Consider the following 23,538-nt stretch of genomic DNA (forward strand, 5'->3'; position numbering starts at 1 on the left):
TTCATCCACCTGCTGCCATAATTTTAGGTTCCGACGCTTCCATAAACTCCACAAATGTGTGCTTTGGGAAGAGTAAAGTTGTCGAAATAAAATAAAACCCGTCTCTTCCATGCCATAGTTATTACTCAATGCTTTCTTTATATCCTCCCACAAATGTCTAGCACACCGCACCTGAATTGCTTGAGGACATTCAATAAAAGCATGTAAGGTGTCTTCAAATGACACAATTTGTTGAACATGTAACTCCTCTACTAACAAGGCATGCACGAGTAGGAAAACATCCACGCCAGACCCTCGAAACTATATTTTTCAATTTTGGTGAAAATTTGAGCTTCCAAATAGAGTTTCATTGTCCCCGTCGCCCTAAATGAGAACTATCTTTAATACTCTTGGTACAAACCCGGTATGCACTATGAACAGAATAATGTCCATTCTTCCCACCTTTCCAAATGAATGTGTTTGTTGTTTCTTCTTAAAAAAATGTGTTTGTTAATAGTTGGGGAAATAGAGGAGTGTTAAAGATTAATCTTGCGGTTTCCAAATCAAATACTCTATCTGGTCATATTTATAAGCAAAAAAAATATATTTTTTAGGTTTATTGAATAACTAATGTATTTGGTCTATATATATAAACCAAATACATTAGGTATTCAATAAACCTAAAATATAGTTTTTTGCTTATAAATGTGATCAGAGGGAGTAAATGATAAACAATGTGTGGTTTCCAAGACTTAGTCGACTGATCAATCCACTCACTAACATAAATCAAATAGAATTGTGCATTACCAGTGTTAGCATCCGAAATGCATTCTCCATTCGCTAGCCATAGGTGGTCCATCAACGGTAAGAGTGTTCAAATTTAAACTTATCCAAAATAAAACCGCAAATCGATCAAAAAAAACCGAAAACTGAAAAAGAAAAAAAAACAAATATTTTTGGATGTGTTTGGATGTTGTTTTGTAAAAACCGCTAGTATCAGATCGGATTTTGGATCAATTTCTCAAAACCAAAACAAACCAAACCACAAAAGTAAATATTAATACTTATTTATTATTTTATTAGTATTATATATTGCATTATTGTGTTACTTGTTGGTTTTTAATCTTATACACTACATTAATTTAATGTATATTATTATTAATTCATATGCTTAAAAAATAATCGATAATTTTCATATTGTAATTTTAATTTTTTAATATATTTTGCATCAAACCTATTATTTTACCGAATTTGTGTAATATTAATCTTAATAAAAAAGGGTAAACAGTGCTTTACCCCTGTAAAATATATCATTTCCGAGTTACCCTTATAATTTTCTTTTTTAGATTCTATCCTTGTAACTTAAAGATTCTTTGGTTTTGGACCTTGATGTCATCGAATTACAAATTTCGGTTTACTCCATGTCTTATCATCGATTTTATGCAGTTAAAATTCATGAAGAGGGTAAACCGGAAATTTTCAAATTACAAGGATGAAATATATTTTTTTTACAGGGGTAAACTGGAAATGATCTATATTACAGGGGGTAAATCACTATTAACCCTAAAAAAAATTATATTCCTAAAAAAGTAAATAAAAAATATATAGTTTGAAAATTTATTTAGGAATATAATAGTGATTTACCCCTATAATAGTGATTTTTCTATTTTTAGAAAAATAAATAAAAAAAATCAGATTGGTTCAGATTTTTTTAGGAAAAAATTGTTTAAAGAAAAAATTACTACTATTACTAGACCATTGACCCGTGCTACCGCACGGGTCCTACTACTTAGAAGTTAATCGAATCAATGAAAAATAATGTAACCATACATTGCCGATAGAAGTTTTATATCATACATAACAAAATGAAATGGTAGCATACATAACAAATAGGTTTGAACATTAACCATCAAGATACATTACGAAAGACTTCGTGATAAACAACATTTGAGGTCGTATCAGTGCTCTCTCCATCTCCATCAACGATTAGTATTTTCAAACCTTGTTTTGAAGTGACTCTGGATATTGCAACGTACAACTGACCATGCGAGAATACAGGACTCGGCAAATAAATACCAACATTTTTAAGTGATTGCCCTTGACTCTTGTTGATTGTCATGGCAAATGAAACAGATATTGGAAATTGTCTTCTCTGAAATTTGAATGGAATTTTAATATCAGACGGTTCAAGAGATAACTTGGGTATGAAAACTTTTTTGCCGATGTTACTTCCAAATATAACCTTTGCTTCAAGTACAAATTTTCCCATTCTGGTTATGGTTAACCTTGTTCCATTGCATAATCCTAACTTTAGATCAATATTTCTCAAAAGCATAATTGGAACTCCAATCGTCAATCTTATCTTGTGATGTGGGAGTCCTGAAACATTTATTGTGTTGAGAAACTCTGGAGTGTGGACATCATCAACAACATCACAATTTCCATTCTGTGTCAATGGAGTATCATAGCTCAAATATGTTTTCTCTTCACCAGGAATCAAATCTAACATGTAATAGTTGATCTGATCCACTATTGCATTTGTTGGAGCAAGTATTGCTTTGTCCTGAAAATATGATATATCAGTCATACCATCTAACAGGTTTGGATAAGTGCTATCAACAATAGATTGAACGTGATTACAAAACTTTATTTTAATCCATCACAGCAGAAACCAAAAAATACATTATGCAATATATTGCAATAAGATATGTTTAGTACCGATCTCGCCTCAATAAGATCCTCAATAGTCATTCTGAAGGTGTCAAACAACTCCTCAGATACATGGCGTGCAATACATGAGGACATCTGACTAACACCTTGCGTTAGGTCAACATGACCATTTTTCATCCTGTTAACGGGCATCATTTACATTAAGAACCTATTCACAAATTTCTAACTAACATAATAATATTGTCGTGACTATTAATTTAACTAATATTTACCCTCTTTTATAATCTTCAACTTCAGGAAGAGAATATTTAACTAATATTGGGTAAATATTAGTTAAATCAGTATTAAAGTCATAAGTACAGTGAGTACACTGAACACAACACTAAGTCATATTAAAATATTTACCCATATACTTCCTCAATCTGCCAAATTGTACAATCAGCACAACAAACTTAGTGTTGTCATGGGTTGCAAAGTAGTTTTCAATATCAGTTGCAAATTCACCCCAAAGAGAGCAACGGATCCTGGTGTTCCTGAAACACCAAATAACACAATCAACTCGATCATGAGAATAAAGTCATCAATTGAAATAAACCGATAAGTTATATATTGCACGTCTTACTCTAAATCCTCGAGTGTAAGATCAATGACTTTGCTTTTTCTTCCATACACCATCTTTTTCAACTACATGACCAATGACATCTACAACAAAAAAATATGCATTAACATTACAGCTAGTAACAAATTCGCAAAAAAAAAAAAGGTAGGATTTCATACCAGCAACCACGTCCTCTGACGGAGAGATCAAAATGTCTTTGAAAGACATGAATTCAAACACGTTCCGAGGTAAATTGCCTGCATTCACCTTAGTAAATCTCGCATTTGCCGCCATGTTAAGTTTGTGCTTGTGTGGCAAGAGTTTGTAAGGTCCCTCGTTAAATCCTACCATGACATTCTCTAACTTATATGTTCCTCCTTCTTCAACCATTCCTTGAATCGCTGGCACCAGGAACTTACGAACAGTGGCATGGATCCTTCCTCGCTAAACAAAAAATAACATGTCATCAAAAATAAACCATATTATATGTTATCATAGTGGCAACTTGAAAAAAGGATCATTTATTTATACAATCGAAACATATAGTATACCTTCTCATCAACCAATATCATGTTCATGAAGATAACATCGTCTGGATTTTCCTTATCACGGATCAGCCATATATGGGCCACATGGACAATCAACTTCAAATCTCTCCTTCCACCTGTCACAGCTGAGATGGGGGTGAAAGTGTTTGCCATATTAGCAAGTGCAAGAAAGATTTATATTTGATATATATTTGCTTAAAGTAGAGAATGGTTGTAATAGCACAACTAAGTGGTATTTAAAATAGGTAATTGACAATTCTCTTCGTCAGTTTCAAATGTGAATAATCGTAGTGTTCTAAAGGTAATAATTACTATTCAAAAGTTTTTAATTGCCATTAACGACGTTTTAAAGCCATTAACTACGTTTCTAATTGCCATTAACACTACGTCATAATTACTATTTAAAATTGAATCAACCTTCCCTCAAAAAAAATCGAATCAACCTTTAAACAACAATAATTTTTTGAAATAAGTATGTCATAATTGTATTTAATAGGTAGTAATTGGTAGAGTGGTTGGTGCATAATGCATAAAATCAACTAAAAGCGTGGAGTACCGTGGATTAAAAGGACGTTAACGACGTTTTTAATGGCCATTAACGGCGTTTTCAAGCCATTAATTACGTTCTTAATTGCCATTAACAGTACGCAATAATTACTATTCAAAATCGGATCAACCATGATATGTGTTATTTTTTGAAATAAGTACGTCATAATTAATTTTAATAGGTAGTAATTGGTAGAGTGATTAGTGCATATTTTAGTGGTAAAATTCGATGGAAATTTCACCTTGAAACACATATCCTCCTACCACTCTGTATCAGATAACACAGTATGGTGTAAATAATCCATGTGTGAAACATTGAAATGTCAGTAGCCTAATGCGACAAGAATTAGTGTATGCGTGAAACAGCAAGGCATGTATGCGTGAAACAGCAAGGCCTAAAAAATGTATGCGCGAAACATCTTCAATTGCCATAAACTTAGGGATGTTTATGTGTATGCGTGAAACATTTTTAATGGCCATTAACGACGTTTTCAAGCCATTAACTACGTTCTTAATTGCCATTATAAGTGAGCATTAATAGGTATTCAATTGGCAGTAATTGGTAGAGTGATTAGTACATGTTTCGACTTGATTAGGCTTTAATAGGTATTCAATTGCATTAACGAAGTGAGAGAACTTTTTTCAAGGTCGAATAAACGGATGTGATCAAATGCTTGAACGGATGAGATTACTCGAGCAATTACTACATGTTTAGGAGGGAAAAAAGCTAGGAAATTAGGGCAAAATAGGGAGGATTAGGGCAAACATGCTAGCCAAGCAAGTCTAGCTTTTATAATAAAGGATATTCCTAATTTTTTTTTTTTTTTTCAAATTATGAGAAAAAACTGAGATAATGAAAAATAAAGTATAAATATAGTGATTCTCTCTCGCAATCGATTCACGTTCTCACTCATTCAGTCGTTGTCTCTCGTCAGCACTTTACGTTTTCTTCAATCATCTCATCGACGGCGATTCCGTTCCGGCCATCAACAACTGTGATTTCCGCAGCCGCCGTCGTTTCTCAAACCCACGCACCCTTTTCACTAAATCGCTCTCTCACAATGGACGACTTTTCCAGCGACGACGACTCCATCAATAATAATTCCAGGTTTCAAAACTAACTTAAATTAATTCATTCAATTCTTCTTCTTATCCAACTAACTAATTCAATTCGAAATTTTTATTATTATTATTATAGCTCTCCTACTCGTTCAGATTACGCTGAGATCGTTGTTGTGCGTCACGGTGAAACTGCTTGGAATGCCATCAGTAAAGTCCAGGTTAGCTTCTTTTTCTTTTTTAATCGTTTCAGCTTCACCTCGCTAATTACTCTGTGCTTTTCCTTCTAGTCTTTATTTTGGATGATTAAGATTCTAATGTAGGGGCTTGTAATGGCTCATTGTTGAGAAAATGAGGTTTTAGTGAGTTACTTACAACGTGATCCAAACAATTTACCAACTTCTGTTCTTTTGCAAAATGTTCCTGTATCTTTTATTTGTGAAAGTTATGCAACCTTTCTCGCTTTATATAACACAAACTACAAATTTTATATCCAAAAGTTGCAACCTTTTGCATTCGCAGGCAATGATCAAAGTTATGGAATTCAAATAAAATTTTACGATAAAAATTGTAACTAGATTATATTGAGTTCTATTGTGACAGTTATGTTTGGTACTAGTTTGGAACTGGAGATTATAATCTGAAGCCATGTCACTGGCATAGTGTTGTATGAATTTCGTTTAGTAGTGCGGCTCATGAGAATTTGAGGCATTTGGAGACTGAATTTTGACTTGCTTTGCATTATCTCAGTCTTGTGTTTTGTTTTTGTTGTGTAATTAATAGCGAGTCAGTATAGATAATAGAGTAGCTGGCGGAAAGAGGCTTATGCTTGTAACTGATTGTAGGTTCAGATCAGGTTACATAGGTATAAATAACTACCTACGCTCGTACTGTAATTAGATTTTTTTATATTGGGCCTTATTCATCCTTACAAAGCCGGGTTGCATCTTTATAAACTCTAATAAGGCCTTCTCTTTATTCAATGCGGGACTTGGGTTTTCCTCAATAATATTGAGTAGTAGCTGAACTGTAATGTGTTCTTTTAAGTAGTGCAGGCTGTATGTGTATGACTTTGTGGGCTAATCTCTGTACTTGATGTTAAACTTTGGCTTAAAAAAACAATATTGCAAGTGACTCGCAGAACCTTAGACTTTACGATTAAATAGTTATTTATTTTTTTCATGCATAGCTATGACAAGTTGCGTTGCTTTCCATGTCCAACTATTTTTCCTTGTCCTTCACTCAATTAGATTTTTTTTCTTTCTTGTGGGCATTGTGTTTTATGTTTGCTGTTCGTTTTGAGTTTTCTGGCCCTGATTATGTTCATATTCCACTAATACATGTAAACAGGGGCAACTGGATGTTGAATTGAATGAAACTGGAAGACAGCAAGCAGCTGAAGTAAGTTGTATATGTCGTGATTTCTAATTTCTATATACAAACCAACAAGATGGAAGCTGTACATTACATTTTTGTTCATTTATGCTTTCATGATCCTAGTTCCTGTAAATTTTCCAATTTAGGTGGGTGATAGACTCTCAAGGGAATCTAAGCCCTCTGTGATATATACTTCGGACCTTCAACGAGCTTCTGAAACAGCACAGATAATTGCATCCAAATGTGGAGGGGTGGAGGTTAGCAACCAGACTCATTTTTCTACATGTTGCTTATTATCGATTCAATTGCTATAAGATAATAACCTAGTAATGATTTTTTTTAACTCTATTCATGCTTAAAGCCAATGGTTTTTTGGTTTGCACAAACATTCTTTAGTTTTTTTATTTGGTGTTAACTCTCCCATTCCTATAAGAATGGGGCCCTAGTAATCTGGAGTACAGCCGGGAGGTAAGTAAAGCCTGGCCAAAAATTGTTCCTAGTAGGAATTGAACTCTGGTTCTCCCGAATGATTCCTCGTAGAACATTCTTTTGTTTTGTCATGATGTTTCTTAGTAATTATGGAATACAAAGGGATGAACAATTCCTTATATAGTGTTGAACTTACAGGGTTTAGATAGGGAAGGAGTCAGAGAGAATAAAGATTGAGAACAATAGGATAAATGGTTGATATGTGGTGTTTTCAGTGTTATGATATGATATAAAATACCAGTCCAATGGTCCTATTTTACTAATAATTTGATTAAGTGCTAGTAGCATAGTATTATAAGTTCATGCCCAAATAAAGTAAGACCAGTGATCATAATTTAATAAAGAAAAAAAGTTGGAAATAACGAATTGGCAACTGCGCCTAATATCGCTTCCTCAATCAGATTACTAGTCAATTGCACTGTATATTCTAAAGACCCATTAAGACATTGCAAAGACTTTTTTAAATTCTCAGAATACTAAAGATATTATTTGAGATTTTGTTGACCTTCTAATAGATGGCAACAAAAAGAAAACTTATTGCTTAAATTTAATAATTGGGTATAACTGTATAAGCAGTTCTAGAACTGTCTTTCTGTGTTCATAATTAAGTCAAATTATGCTTGCATTGTTTTTGTTTCGTAACTCTACTCATATTTAGTACAAGTGGTGTATTACCTATTCCTTTTCTGAAAATTATTTTCCTTATTGAAACTTTAGGTTGTCAAGGATGCTGACCTACGGGAAAGACACCTGGGGGATCTCCAAGGCCTTGTTTATCATGAAATGGCAAAAGCTAATCCCAAGGCTTACAAAGCATTTATGTCTAAGAACGAAGAAATGGAAATACCAGTAAGTACCATATAAACCAACTTGTAAGCGTAAATTTCCTTGGTAACATTGTAATAACATGAGACAGAGAGTTGGGGTAGCACCTATAGTAGAAAAAACAGTAGAAGCTAGACTTATGTGGTTTGGGCATGTAGAGAGAAGACCTGGGGATTCTGTACTAAGGAGAGTAATCAGATGGAGGGAAGTCAAATCACTAGAGGTAGGTAGGGGAAGACCTGGAAAAACAATTGTGTTTGGATTGAGGGTTTAGGAGGGGAGGGCTCACTTTTATTTTTTAAATTACGAACAATGTAAAATGTCTTTTTAAATAAATAAGTGTTTTTGAAGTATTATATGATCGTTTATCTTGTTAATTCAATTTTCTAAAAATCATTTTACAATGTCTGTAATTTAAAAAAGAAAAGTAAGCCCTCCCCCTTCCCCTCCTAAACCCTCCATCCAAACACACCCTAAGAGAAATTGTTAAGAAGGATCTAGAGATTAATGATTTAAAGAAGGACATGATTTTTGATAGAACACCATAGAGTCGTTTGATTCATGTAGGCGAGCCCACTTAATGGGGATAACGCTTGGTTGTTATTGTTGTTGTTAACCATGTAATAACATGAAGAGCATAACTTTGGACTAGGCTACCAAATAGAAAATTCTTCAAGTTTAATGAGCATATCCAAAGAATTTATCATTGTCATAACGTGGCTGCATGTTGAACCTGAAGAAGTAGCCAACATATGTAATATCATATCATACGGCAAGTAAAATATGAAATAAGATCATTTAGAGCAATTAAACTCATCATGTAATTTCTTTGTTAGAGATCTCAAATTTCAGTTATATAAGATGATCATCCATTTTGCAAATTCTAAACATGCTGACAATGACATGTAAGACAACTCTAGCAAATGTCATGGAATCTACTTTGTTTTGATTTAGAACTTGCCTATTTATCCATGTTGTAGTTGTCTTATTTGTTATATAGCGTAACCAAATTATTGTCATGTAGTCTTGCATGTATCTTGGAATTGCCTTTCTACTCTAAAGTATTTCTTATTGTGTGTCATGGTCTCAAATATGAGTTATGACTAAGAAGAGATTTCAGATTATAAAAGTAAAGGTTAATACCTGCTGCCTTCTGCATAATGTAGAAACATGGGTACATACTTGTAGATAACAGTTTCCTATTATGACTTGATGTTTGTGATTCAGCTTATGTATGATTTATGCATTATATAATTATAATGATGGATGCATTTTGCATTTATATAACCTTGATCCATATACCATTACGTGCAGGGTGGTGGTGAAAGTATTGTTCAACTTTTTGATCGCTCCACATCTGCGTTGGACCGAATTGCCATGAAGCATATAGGTAGGCTTATCAGCGAAAGTCCTTCCGTCGTAACATTTGATATGTGATCTTTTATTTAGCTCGTCCAATAACCGCAGTGCCTTGCACGACACCCTTACTTGTCTGGCTAGATTGGTTTAACATACTAGCTACTTTGCCAAAAAGACACTTGATATCTCTTTCAGATGAAATACATTCTGAAAGTCTTGTTCTGTGTGCGTGTGTGTGAAAGAGAGAGAGACATTTCCTAAAATACATTCTGCTGATATTATATGTATTATTTGTAGGGGAGCGAGTAATCGTTGTGACTCATGGAGGATTCATTAGACAACTCTACAACCGGGCCTGCCCAAATGGAGGGCCTTGTGGGAAGGTACTCAACACATCAGTCAGTGTTTTTCACTTGGACGCTGATGATAAATGGATCATAAAAATGTGGAGTGATGTTAGCCATTTGAGCCAAACTGGATTTCTACAGTCTGGATTTGGGGGTGATAAAAATTCTGGTTAGGCCGTTGTATCCCATCCAGAAGTTTGATTGTTTCTCCCAACCATTGTTAACTAAAGTTTGACTCACTATGATTGTTTGAGGTCTATGTAGAACCTTGAGTATATAACTCATTGCACTCTTTATAATTAACAAGAGTAGAAGTACAGAAAAATAATTATTAGCTTCTGTTTCAAAATGTTGAAGAATGAAGAGGTTTATGGAAGACAGGAGGACCAATAGAAATACTTATATTGTCAAACTCCAGATAAATTTCATTGCAAACGTACAAATATATATAATTTAATATGGAAGAACTTTGAATAACCTTTTTATTATGTAAAAATGATATGACGTTTTGTGATTTATCCATATTTATTTTAATTAAATTGCGGGTAACAGGTGTGGTTACGACGATACCTAGAGGGTAGGGGCACGAGTATTGAAGTTGCTATCCATATATGTCTGTGATCCAGTCATATATTCATCTTCTCATAATTTTTTTTACCTCATACCCACTCGATTGTACCTCTATTCTACAATTTGATGTTAACCCATTTTTACCTCATACCCACTCGATTGTACCTCTATTCTACAATTTGATGTTAACCCAATTTTGCAATATTCATTATGGAATTGACGAAATTGAAAGTGTCGCTATGAATTTTCATTCCATAATTTTGGAGAGGTGTGTGAAAAATGATTTTGAATTTTATTTTTTTTATTTGTTGTACTTGAACTTAGGGTATTATGGAAAGTTCATAATGTTTTTAGAGATAGAGTTGTAAAGTGTAGGGTATGACGTAAAATTTCCTTTTCATATTGAGCCAAATTTGATGTTTTGGAGTCAAACCTTTCCAAATCCGACCTCTCTCCACCCTTGTTTTGTAGTTCGGCTTCGTATTGCACCTTTCTTCGTACTAATGGAAGTAATCATCTTTTTTAAATTCAATCAAAAACTCATTTTTTTAAAGGAAAAACCTTATCGTATATTCCCTCTGATCTTTTTATAAGAGATATTTGAGTCAATAAAAATTGATGTATTTAGTTTAAAATTTAGACTATATACATCGACTTTATGATCTGAGAAAATATTTATATAAGGAAAATGTTAAATACCAGTATCTCTTAGGGGATTTGCTAAAAAGAATATTATCTTTGAAATTATGTATTTGATACCTTAAAACATTAAAGAAACAAATTTTTTTTTTTTACATAAAACTTGTCAATAAGAACTCATATAGATCTTTCCTAAAAAAAACGAACTCATATAGATCTCACTCTTTTATGTGAAATTTCCAACGACTCACATATGTTACATCGAATAAGAGTGTATGTACTAACAAAAAAAAGAATAAGAGTGTGTGTTAGAGACTATGTTAAAATTATTGTTTACATAACACTCCACCCTTATCAATTCTTTCTTCTTGAATCCTTAACAAGTGTTAGTACACCCCTTCTAGATTATTTCGGCAAGTAAAATTATTTCAAAAGCACTTAAATACCGTTAAGTCTTCTATCACACCAAACTAACATCAAGGCAAGGAAGAAAGTGAAATTAGCTGTCTCCAATCCGTGCAACACAACAAAACAAAAATAACGAAACGCTTCGTCGTTTTCATTTCTCTTACGTTACACGGATCTCTCTCTTTCTTTTATTATCCTTTTCATTACCCAAAATAACAAAACTAGTTAAATGCTAAAAAACAATACATGATAGCTCTTCTAATCAAGCTTGTCCGATTCGAATCCAACCTTAAACATACATCAACTTAAATTTCGCTATCCATTACAATTTTTGTCTAACTCGAGAGATTAAATCTTAAATGCTAAAAAACAATACATGATAGCTCTTCTAATCAAGCTTGTCCGATTCGAATCCAACCTTAAACATACATCAACTTAAATTTCGCTATCCATTACAATTTTTGTCTAACTCGAGAGATTAAATCTCCAACTTTGAGAATATACTTAACGAAACGAAACTTATAATTTAACGAAAACACAGTAAGTAATTTAACGAAACGTCTAATTTAAATCCAACTTTGAGAATGTACTTATTATTAATTGCGATCTTGTCTGACTCGAGATATTAAATATGATCTCTACTACAGTTGCGCGCAGATATACACGATTCACACCAAAATATAATATCCATGATCAACGAACCTAACCTTAACTACCACAAACAAAATCCCCATTTTTTCAAATCCTCTCCAAAACCCAAAGATCCAAATCTTCATCATCACCGTCACCATTGACTTCTTCAATCTTCAAAATCACATTCAAATCAGTGATTCAAAATGGGTCTCTGCACTTCAAAACCACTCTCTTCACCCAATTCAGAAACCACTATTCACATTCAATCAAAACCAGAACAACCCTCTTCCACCAATGTAGTAGAAATTCAAAACCCTAAAAAATCACCCTTTCTCCCCTTTTACACACCAAGTCCAGCTCACAATTTATTCTCCGGCAAAACTCCGGCGACACCAAGAACTCCGAGGAGATTCTTCCGACCACCGTCGCCGGCGAAGCACATTAGGTCACTGCTAGCTCGCCGTCACGGCTCCGTAAAGCCGAACGGTGCAGCTAGTATATCAGAAGGAAGTGAAGGTGAAAGTGTTGCTCCTCTTGATAAGAATTTCGGGTTTTCGAAGCATTTTGGTAGTAAGTATCAGCTTGGTGAAGAAGTTGGTAGAGGACATTTTGGTTACACTTGTTCTGCTGTTGTTAAGGTTAATTATAAGGGTGAGATTAAGGGTCATCGTGTTGCTGTTAAGGTTATTCAGAAAGTTAAGGTTTGTTAAGGGTCATGATTTGTTGTTGTTTGGTTTATGTTGAAACGAAATTGTTTGTGTTGATTTTGTTTGGTTTTTGAATTGTAGATGACAACTGCTATTGCTATTGAGGATGTTAGAAGGGAAGTGAAGATCTTGAGAGCTTTGAATGGACACAAAAATTTGATTAAATTTTATGAGGCTTATGAAGATCATGATAATGTCTATATAGTCATGGAGTAAGCTTCTATCTTTGTATCACTGCTACTTCTGATCAAAGATGTGTTCGGTGTCTGACACGTGTCAGTGTAGTGTCTAACACCAACACATATGATTACATTGAATTATGTCATTTTTTTCAAATTATTATTAGTGTCAATGTGTCAGTATCTGTGTGCACTGTGTCCGATGTTGGTGTCTTTGTCCGTGCTTCATAGGCTTCTACTACAACGCTTACATTTTTATTTTTCATCTTTTGTAACTGTTTGGTTTATAATTGTCAAGATTCTTTGTTGTCATCTTCTTATTTAGTTATTATTAAGGTTATTTTTGGTGAATTTTGTAACTAATTGTCTTAAACTCTTATGCATTGAAGGTTGTGTGAAGGAGGGGAGCTTTTGGACAGAATACTATCGAGGTAACGATTAGTTATTTTGTAAATGTTAATTATTTTGAAAATTTAATATTTGAATGTTGAATTTGTTTTTTTTGGTATTGGTTTTGGGATAAATAGAAATTGTGATCAATAGAGGAAACATATAATGACTTGTGACAATGTGTTCACTTTCAGAGGTGGGAAATACTCAGAGGAAGATGCAAAAGTTGTCATGACACAAATACTGAATGTTGTTGCATTTTGCCATTTACAAGGTGTTGTTCATCGCGATCTTAAACCTGAGGTGAAGTACGTTCGGGATTTAATCATCCTTTAGGATGGTATTTGATAACTTATTAAAATGTGCCTATGTTTTGTTTCCTTCATGGGCCTTGTGTCGTGTAAATATAATTTCTTATCAAGTATTAACTTCAGAAAATTGGTAATTTCTGGCTCAGAACTTCTTGTTTTCAACCAAAGATGAAAACTCAGAGCTGAAGGCCATTGACTTTGGTTTGTCGGATTTCGTTAAACCGGGTATGTTTTGTGTCCATTTTTGTAGGATTCCTGTCATGTAGTATATTGGGTATGGATTAAGTTTTGACTTTATTGCGATTTACAGATGAACGGCTTAATGATATCGTTGGTAGCGCATACTATGTGGCTCCCGAGGTTTTGCATAGAGCTTACAGCACAGAGGCTGACGTCTGGAGTATTGGTGTGATCGCATACATTTTATTATGTGGAAGTCGTCCATTTTGGGCACGGACTGAATCTGGGATCTTTCGTTCCGTATTGAAAGCAGATCCAAGTTTTGATGAACCTCCTTGGCCTTCTTTGTCAGATGAGGCACAAGATTTTGTTAAACGATTACTAAATAAAGATCCAAGGAAGAGAATGACAGCAGCACAGGCATTAGGTGTGTTTCTCGTCTACCGTGGGTGGGTCTTGGTGTTTCTTACGTTTTGTTATGTTCCTTACTGGTCTATACTGCAGGTCATCCATGGATCAAAAGTTATAAGATTGTAAAAGTACCGTTGGATATTCTAGTGTTCAAGCTCATGAAGGCATACATGCGTTCCTCCTCGCTACGAAAAGCAGCTTTAAGGGTGTGTATATTTATTCAGAAATCACTGTACAAATAAAGAGTCTTTTTGGAACAATATATCTGTTGGTATCTTCTGGTTTTTACTACTATACATGTGCTTCTGATTGGCTTCATACTCTCTACCATCACTAGGGTACACTGTACAGTGTACTACTTGTTTAAGAGTTTAATTTACATAATGTATTAACCAGGCTTAGTTTGTTGTTGCATGATTAATTTGAGTTGCAAACCTGTCCATATTTGTTTAGTGTTTCAACTAGACAGGCTTTAATATGTTACTGATGAAATGCTAGTTGTAAAGTTCAAAGTTAAAGATGGTAAAAATGTTTAAATATACATTGTCATTGTTTGTTGGTAGTTCTTCTTACTGTAACTTTGTTCTCTACTGTTCTTTATTTCTTTTGCGGATCATACTGCATTTATATTTCCCAATAACTTACTAACATTTTATATTCTTGGGCATTGGGACAGGCTCTGTCTAAGACAGTAGCTGCTGATGAGCTGAATTATTTGAAGGAGCAGTTCGCACTTCTAGAACCAAACAAAAATGGAACCATTAACTTGGAAAATATCAAAGCGGTTGGTTTCTTCCAAACTCATTGTATACCATATTAGGAGAATGTTCTTATAATGATTCTCATAAAATTGAGCTGTTTAGGTCTTGATGAAGAATGCGACGGATGCTATGAAGGAGTCGCGAATTCCTGATCTTGTGGCATCAGTAAGTGCTTTGACTTAACTATCCGCATGATATTTTTTTTGCATGTATTGAATATTGGTACAAATGGTTTTTTTTTTTTTTTTTGGCAGCTTAATGCCTTGCAATATAGAAGGATGGATTTTGATGAGTTCTGTACAGCTGCACTTAGTGTTCATCAACTCGAAGCACTTGACAGGTGGGAGCAACATGCACGCTGTGCCTATGAAATTTTTGAAAAGGATGGAAACAGAGCTATAATGATTGAGGAACTAGCTTCGGTATGCTTGATCTGATTACTTGAATACAAATATGATGATTTAGTTTATGCACACATGCACATCTTTAGAATTCTTTGTGCAGATAATATTACTATATCAACTATTCTTTTAAAATGAAGATATCTAATAATTTTCATCTTCAGTTTTTCATATTTTATAGCATCGTAATAATCTCTGATTTAATAAACCATTAATTTCAACATCGGAGTGGAGATATCACAAGAAAAACTAGTTTCGGTTGTTTTGAAGTATATGAGTTAATATATGTTAGTTTCCTATCATCAGTCACGTACTATGTATGCAATACATTTCTCATGCATGGTTTTAACCAAATTAATCAGGAGCTTGGCCTTGGTCCATCTGTACCTGTTCATGCCGTTCTTCATGACTGGATTAGGCACACCGATGGAAAGTTAAGCTTCCTTGGATTTGTTAAGTTGCTGCACGGTCCATCTCGAAGTCTTGTAAAACCTCAATAAAAAAGTTTGGAACCCCATCAGAGTACTTACAAGCATACTCAATTATACTATGATTATGATTATCCGGTCAATGAAATGTTTGTCCACACATCACATTCTTATAGCATCAAAGGGTCTTTACCATTGCTGGATTTGTACTCAGCATAAATCATCAGGGTTTATATTTACCATTTTATAAGGCGAAGCTCTTCTACACGTAATCCAGGAGTTAAACTTGTTCCTACATATTTTTTTGTTTTTTTAGAAATATATTTTCCACTGTAAAGGTGTTGTGTGTTAAGGTGCAGGTGATAATATTATGTGATTGTTGTTAACTGGTTAATATTCTTACATGTTCTGAGATTCACAAACAATTGAAGAGTATCATTCTTGTTCAAATGCAAATTCATTGCATTGCATTCCACAGTTAAATGAAAAGAAGTTTTTAGTTTACCTTTCCATGTTGTACCTTTTGAAATTTTAGTCTTCTTGGATAAATGTTTCATTCATTTAATTTAGTAGTGCTAACTACCTTGGTAGTTGCTGATATATTGAGGATCTAGCATAAGCAGCACGTGAGGTAGGTATATCCTCTATTGACTATTGACTTCTGAACTAAGGTAGTTATTGACTATGTTATCCTTATCCTATGCTAGGTTCCCAATCTACTTGATCACATTCACATAAGAAAGAAAGTTTTCAGTTCAATTGTAGTAGAGATGCATATATAGTAATATTCACTTTATTTATAAAGTCATACAAAGAGATAACATACTTGATGTATCCCATGGAGTGCAACTATTAGCACCCCCAGTTTTTACTAACAAGGAAATTTATTTTCGAACGAAAAATACTGTACAGAAAAGTTTGTTAATGTATATGGAAAAAATAAAAAAATAAATAAAAAAATTTCAGTTTATTAAAAATAAATTCCAAAAATTCTTTTTTTTTTTGAAATGGCAAATATTATTAACCAACAAGCCCGTGCAAGACGCACTAATAAGCTCGGGTGGAGAAAAAAAATTACAACAAGGGGAAATCGGTTGCCATAAAAGCGATGACTCGAACAAAAACCCCTTAAAAAACCACCCACAACAAGTACAAAAACGACAGAGTAATGACGCACACATATACTAAGATCTAAGGCAAGCATACCCGTGCGTCACTACCTAATCCAAGAAAACCGCCAGGCAGCTCCACCAAAGAGAAGAAACTCGCTGCCCAGCACACCACAGGCCAAAAACCCATCCTGCAGAAGCACCAAAAACCGCTGCCAACCAACAAAACCACCTACAGCAGCCGCAGTAACCAGCAACAACAAAAACAACAGCAGGCAGCCCAAAAAACACAGACCAAAACAGCACCTCGAAAAGCCCAGCAACTGACTACGAAACTCTCCACCGATTCCGGACAAAAACAGCTAGCCCACTCCAGTTAGCACAGCCGAGACAATATTCCTACGTAAGCACCAAATAGGATCCCAACACCATTCATAATACAAACAAGGCGGAATACGAATCCTACCCAACACCCACCTCCAAGCCAAAACTTTAACCTCATCCACCACGGCGTCCACTCGAACATTTGTATCATTGAAAACCTTATCGTTTCTAAATTTCCACAAGGTCCAAATAGTAGCTAACCAAATCACCTCCAAACCCTTTAGCACATTTTTGTTCCTTTCCCCCCTAAGCCAACATGCCCAATGAACAAAAAGAGAGGGAGGGGAAATAAAGAACCTATCTAACCACCTCATTAACAAAAGCCAAACTTTACTCGACACTTCGCAATGAATGAAAAGGTGAAGAGTGGATTCCTCCAACCTATTACACAAAACACACGTAGAGTTTGCTTCCGGCCCAAGAACAGTACGCCTAGCAAGATTGACTTTAGTAGGGATACGATTAAGTAAAGCCTTCCAAGTGAAGGCCACCACCTTCGAAGGCGCCGGACACTTCCATAAATTGACAAAGACTCCTCTCTCCTCCTCGCTCCAACCCACCTCACACAAAACCACACTCTCCAACTTCTTATATGCCGACCTAACCGAAAACTCACCTTTCTCTTCTAAGCGCCACCACCAAACATCCCTTTGATCATTCATCCTCATACCCTCTAAGTCCTCCAAAAGGCTTAAAAGGACCTCCTCTTCCCACATAAAAAGATGCCTTCTCCAAGTAAGATTCCACACTATGCGGAGATCCACCACCTCCCCCACCAAGGCCTCTTTTTGAGTTGAAATAGAGTAGAGCCTTGGGTATTTAATCCGGAAGCAAGTACTGTTGGAGTAAGCCCTAATAGCCAATCTATGTTGATTGGGTTTGGCTTTGTATCATGATATTGATATAAGTATATATTGTGAATATATAATAATAAGGCATTTCTTTATTGATTTTGTTCTGTTTCAAAATAATAAAGTTCCTAGAATAGTTAGTCCGTTTAATGGAACATTAAGTATAACTTAATTGTGAGACCCCGTTAAACATAATGAAATTATTCTTAAAGTATCCGTAGTCAAGCTTTATTGAGAAGTGGGATATCGTTAAAGCATAGAGACTATTATGTGGGTAGACTGATGATCACATCTCACAGATCATGGATAAAAGAGTTATCAAGTCTTCACATAGATATAAATATTAGGAGTAATATTTATATTGGATTGACCCGCTATGAGAATACTACATAGTAAAAGTTATGAAAAGTGTCATAAGATATTCTCATAGTGATAGTGGTGTATTCCACCCTTCGACCTGAAACCACTATGTACCTTAGATGTTGGAGTCGAGTGCTTTGTCACCATTCAAACGTTGTCCGTAACAGGATAACTATAAAGTTGGTTGATGGGTACTCCATGAATCATGCTGAGGGACATGAGTGACCTAGATGGAATTTGTCCCTCCTACATAACAGGAGAAATGTCTACGGGCCCAATATTGAACTAGACAAGGATGACACAGTCTATGCCTTGTGTTCAATATAGACATGAGGGCAAAAGGGTAATTATACACATGATCATTATCACAGAAAGGTTTCGTCAGATCACATGACATTCTCGTCACTTGGGTAGCAGTGATGTGTTGCTGGATACCGCTCACTGTTTATAATATTAAATATGTGATTTAATATTATTGCCAACGTTATGAGAACCTATAGGGTCACACACAAAGGACAGATAGAAGAGAGAAATAAATAAGTAAGACTTATTTATAAAATAAATAAGTGAGACTTATTTATAAAATAATAAGTAAGACTTATTAGTAATTAAATAATTAAATATGACTTTATTATTTAATTTACGAAAAATAGAGAAACGTGGTCCACCGTAAGGTACGGTGTACTTAAGTGTTGTCTTGCTGACCACATAAGTGGTTCTATAAATAGAACCCTTGTGCTGAAGCATTACTAACTTTTTGTGAGTGCTTAATCTAATTCACAAAAGTTGTGAAACCCTAGCTGCCGCTCTCCAAACCTTGATCTGTGCATATGTTATATGATAATATATTCAAGTGTCGTATGCATCTCCTTGCTTAGTTTTGTTTAATCATGTGTTTAGTTTTAATTATTAAAAAATAAATAGAATTACACGGTGAATTCTGAATTCTGTGTGTATAGTTTATTTATTTTTATTTGTGAAAGGAGTTTCACAAGTTATGTTAACACATATTAATCGATTAAGCTACATAATCTCTTCGTGAATTTTGCTGATCATTCTTTTCTATGTTCAATGGAATTGTGATATTGTTTGTTCTCGTCTGTTATTCGATTTTGTGAACCGTGAATCATAATAACACACGTATGTGACCTGTTGCTGATGCAAATTGAATAGGCACAACTAATTGTTTAGTGTGTTTCTGTATTAATTGGTTATTGGTTAATGTATTGAAATTGTTTCAAAATACTAAAGATATAAGTTTTAAAATTGTTTTTAAAAGGATACTTGGCAAAACTTATATTCCAAAGTTGTTTGTGAAAACCGAAAGTGATCCAAATTTTTCGAAACGAAAATTAGCGATTGATTACGTGCAGATTTGATTAGAAAATTAGTTTCTTTTCAATTGATGGATGTTATTATAATGGTTATAATAAGAAATAAAATATATTTGGTTTTGAAATACCAAATATATAAACGTGATTCAATTGCAGCCAGGATATTGAATAATGATATTGATTTTGAAATTGTTTCAAAATAAGTATAAGTGTATAACTTTAGAAATCGTTCCAAAGGTAACACAGTTGATCAAATCCTTGTTTCAATTATTTTTCGGAAACCAGTTTGCTATCATATCTAAGTTTTACATATGTGTAATTAGTTGTTATAGAAAATCATGGGATGATTTTTCATACACGTTCTTTTCTTTTAGGAGAATTAGTTATTGGCTTGGATTTGAATTAAAATTGTATCCTATTTTATGGCATAATTTTAAGGCATATCATTATCTTCATAACAAATTTGGCAAGTTAATCTCAATTGATACGTAATAATTGATACCGTGTGAAATTATTATTCAATTGTTGATGTTTCTAAAATCACGGTTTGCAGCTTGACTACTCAAAAGCTAATATCACGTTTAGATATCTCGCTAATAATTATTTATTTAATTAAATTCATAGATATGAATTACGGCACTTGACATCCTTTAGTAGGTAATTATATGAATGAATATTTGATTCATTACGTGCTGATCTATAATTTAATTAATGGTATATGGTTATGACCTTAGATTTTGGCGTTTAATTTCTATTTAAATACGACCTGCATGTCGTGATTTATTTTCTTTTATTTAAATACGACCTGCGTGTCGTGATTTATTTTAATTCTTTTATTTAAGTGTTAAATAATGTAATTTCTCAAGTTGAAGAGAAGACGACGCCAAATGATGATTCCAGTTGGAGAAACTTTTTAAGCTTGCTCGTGGGTCAAAGAATTGTAATAAAGTAGCTTATTTAATTCTTACGCATTAGGAGGTCATAACCATACTACCTAATTTATTTTATGTATGTGATGCATGAAATGTATGTTTATTTAGCGCATGTATGTGATGTATGCTTAACATGTTTTAGATGTATGTTAGCATGTATATTTTAAATGTTTTATATACTTGCTTTCTATGAGCATGAATGTCATGCATCTTTAAAAATGTGTGTATGAGATATGCATGTCAATGAGATTAAACTAAATAAAAATCCTTCAAATAGAATATGAAGTAATTTGTTTTCAAAAGTATAACACACTTCAAGACTAATATCGAAATGTGTAGGTTTCGCCCCCGCGAAGTGCACTTTCTATACTAGTAAGTTGTGAGCAGTAATTCTATTTACTGATTGTTATTTTTGGATCTAACTTAACTAGATTATTTTAATAAGATTAAAATATATATTTACTTCAAATGAAATATTAAGTTTAATGCTTTCCAAAAGTTTAACACCCTTCAAGACTAATATCGATTATGTGGGTTTTGCCTCCGTGAAGCGCATATTCTATACTAGTAAGTTGCGGTGCGGTAATCCAATTTACCCAAGTGTTATTCTTTTGGGTTTAACTTAACTAAATTAATTTTAATAAGATTAAAATAAATTTAGAAGCAATGTTTGGGAACATCTATATGATAGATTAGAGTAAGGAGTTATTCACTCAAATGATTTGAAAGTTGTATGAGATACAATTGGAAGGAGTTCCTACCTAAATAACTGAGTTTTGAATACAGCCCCCGTTGGCTTAAAGCATGGTGAAATATGGATTTCAACCCACTAGAAAATCTTCCAATGTGAGATTTTCCGATTCAAATGTTGAAGGTCATTTGTTTTGAGTAAAATAGTGGGAGCATATTTAATTAAAGACCTAATTAAGTATGTTTTTCAATCATGATATATTTATTTTATTTATTTTCTGTATTTAGAATTTCTTTAGCATATGCATTTTATTATACTGTTAAATGTTCTTGTGAAGAACAATATCTTCAAGAAAGAGTTTCTGAATTGGTGCAAAATTAAGAATTGTTCTTATGAATGAGGAAAACTGTTAAAGAGTTAAAATAGAAGTAAGACTTCTTATTTGCTCATATAGTTATAGAAAGTTAAATTTCTACTTCTGCATCATAAGTATATGATACTTGATGATTAATCTCATATTTGTTTAAATATAGAGAGTTTTAAAGAAGGGGGACATTAACTATAAGTGAAGTCCACTTACGTCTAGAATGAAACAAATTGTTTCATTGACATAGGAACTAATGCTTGAACTTAAATTTAACTTGATATGGAGCCAAATAATTGTTATTAAATTCCATATAAAATAGAAGCATCAAATCATAAATCTTGCATTGACAAGAGAATGATTGTGTAGTTGAATAAAAGGATAAATGTTGTCCTATTATCCAAATAATGTTTTCTATACAAGTGTGCTAATCAAGTAATGGAATTGAGTTCCATGATCTCGATAAGCTGATCTATAACATATGAAAAAGGATCAAATGAGATTTGAACCTTTTGTATATCATTGGCAACATTGTTTAGTACAAAAAAGTGAGATTCATATTTCCAAAATCCATGGATATGGACTATTGGACTCATTTGATTTTATATCATTTTGAATGATGTGAGTCCCACCTTTCAAAATAGATTAGTATACCAATCACCAACAAAGGTGAAAGGGCACGTAATTTATTTGAGTTTATATACATATGAGATGTATATGGAGAACTAAACATATTTGCTAGATATTGTTTCTATTACTTCATCTAACATTACTAAATCATTTAGTAGATAAGCAAAGTGTATTTGACATGATTGAAGAAAACTTTGAAATTGTTCAAAGATTTTAACAATGAAGTAAAAAGAATAAGTTTGAAAAGTATAAAAACTATACGAGTAAGTCGTGATGGTAAATGCTTGATTAATGAGTATAATGATTATTTATATCGTTTCATGTTTGACATGACTCGGTCTAAAATAGTTTGATTATAACTCAAAGACTCTTGAAATTAATTAAATTACAGTTATTCTTCACCCACAACAAGTTCTAATTGAGTAATCATAAAGGCACCATATTAGATATGGAGGTAAGAGTACCTATTTTTGACTTTATGATAATTTGAGGTTATATGGTTTACTAGATAAACTAAACTTCAAATTAAATGAATGTATACTTGTGGACGTTCTCTTAGCAAACTAGAGGATACTATTTCTACATCTTCTTCCTTGACAAAAGTTGTTTGTCGCTAGAACTGGAGTATTCCTTCTCAAGGAGTATAGCTCTGCAAGAGCTAGTGGGAGTGATGTAGAACTTGAATTAAGTCAAGTACCACAAAATACATGTTTCTCTAAGAATGGAACATGAACTGATTCAACAAAGGGTTGTTGGTAAATCGCTAGTTCGAGTAGCACATGATCTAGATGAGTCTGATATGTCATAACACTAGGATGAGAAACATGATTTGTCATGACTCAACAAGGTAATATGATGCTCATGGAAGATAAGCACCTGACTTACTAGAAGGTCGTAAATGGCCTGATTTTGAGAAGTGGCTAGATGCCATGGGATCTTATAAAGAATCCATGTACACAAACCATATATGGATACTGGTTATATCATCCAAATGAGTATGACTCATAAGATGAATGTGAGTTTTCTTATAGAAAATTGACATGGATTGTATTATGAATACCTTTAAGA

General features: G+C 33.6%; 3 protein-coding genes across 3 annotated transcripts; 2 read left to right on the forward strand and 1 right to left on the reverse strand.

Moving 5' to 3' along the window:
- Window positions 1–1,864: 1,864 nt before the first annotated feature.
- On the reverse strand, window positions 1,865–3,948 carry LOC146900989 (uncharacterized). The gene is made up of 4 exons (XM_085738294.1): window positions 3,799–3,948; window positions 3,602–3,691; window positions 2,922–2,924; window positions 1,865–2,221 (listed from the first exon to the last, which is right to left on the reverse strand). The coding sequence occupies exons 1-4, from the start codon at window positions 3,946–3,948 to the stop codon at window positions 1,889–1,891; spliced, it is 576 nt and encodes a 191-aa protein (XP_085594420.1). The 3' UTR covers window positions 1,865–1,888.
- Window positions 3,949–5,241: 1,293 nt separating this feature from the next.
- On the forward strand, window positions 5,242–10,274 carry LOC146900990 (Phosphoglycerate mutase family protein). The gene is made up of 7 exons (XM_085732826.1): window positions 5,242–5,449; window positions 5,540–5,621; window positions 6,751–6,801; window positions 6,924–7,034; window positions 7,984–8,115; window positions 9,406–9,481; window positions 9,748–10,274. The coding sequence occupies exons 1-7, from the start codon at window positions 5,403–5,405 to the stop codon at window positions 9,969–9,971; spliced, it is 723 nt and encodes a 240-aa protein (XP_085588952.1). The 5' UTR covers window positions 5,242–5,402; the 3' UTR covers window positions 9,972–10,274.
- Window positions 10,275–12,124: 1,850 nt separating this feature from the next.
- Window positions 12,125–16,319, forward strand: LOC146900991 (CDPK-related kinase 5-like). Its single transcript, XM_085731806.1, has 11 exons — window positions 12,125–12,748; window positions 12,836–12,966; window positions 13,323–13,364; window positions 13,518–13,626; window positions 13,781–13,859; window positions 13,945–14,241; window positions 14,319–14,431; window positions 14,902–15,009; window positions 15,089–15,151; window positions 15,241–15,408; window positions 15,750–16,319. Exons 1-11 carry the CDS (start codon window positions 12,251–12,253, stop codon window positions 15,885–15,887), a joined length of 1,746 nt encoding a protein of 581 aa, XP_085587932.1. The 5' UTR covers window positions 12,125–12,250; the 3' UTR covers window positions 15,888–16,319.
- Window positions 16,320–23,538: the final 7,219 nt, after the last annotated feature.

The sequence above is a fragment of the Medicago sativa genome, chromosome 8 (assembly GCF_051527215.1).
Source record: "Medicago sativa cultivar Bolivia chromosome 8, Bolivia_mono, whole genome shotgun sequence".
Classification (NCBI taxonomy): Eukaryota; Viridiplantae; Streptophyta; class Magnoliopsida; order Fabales; family Fabaceae; genus Medicago; species Medicago sativa.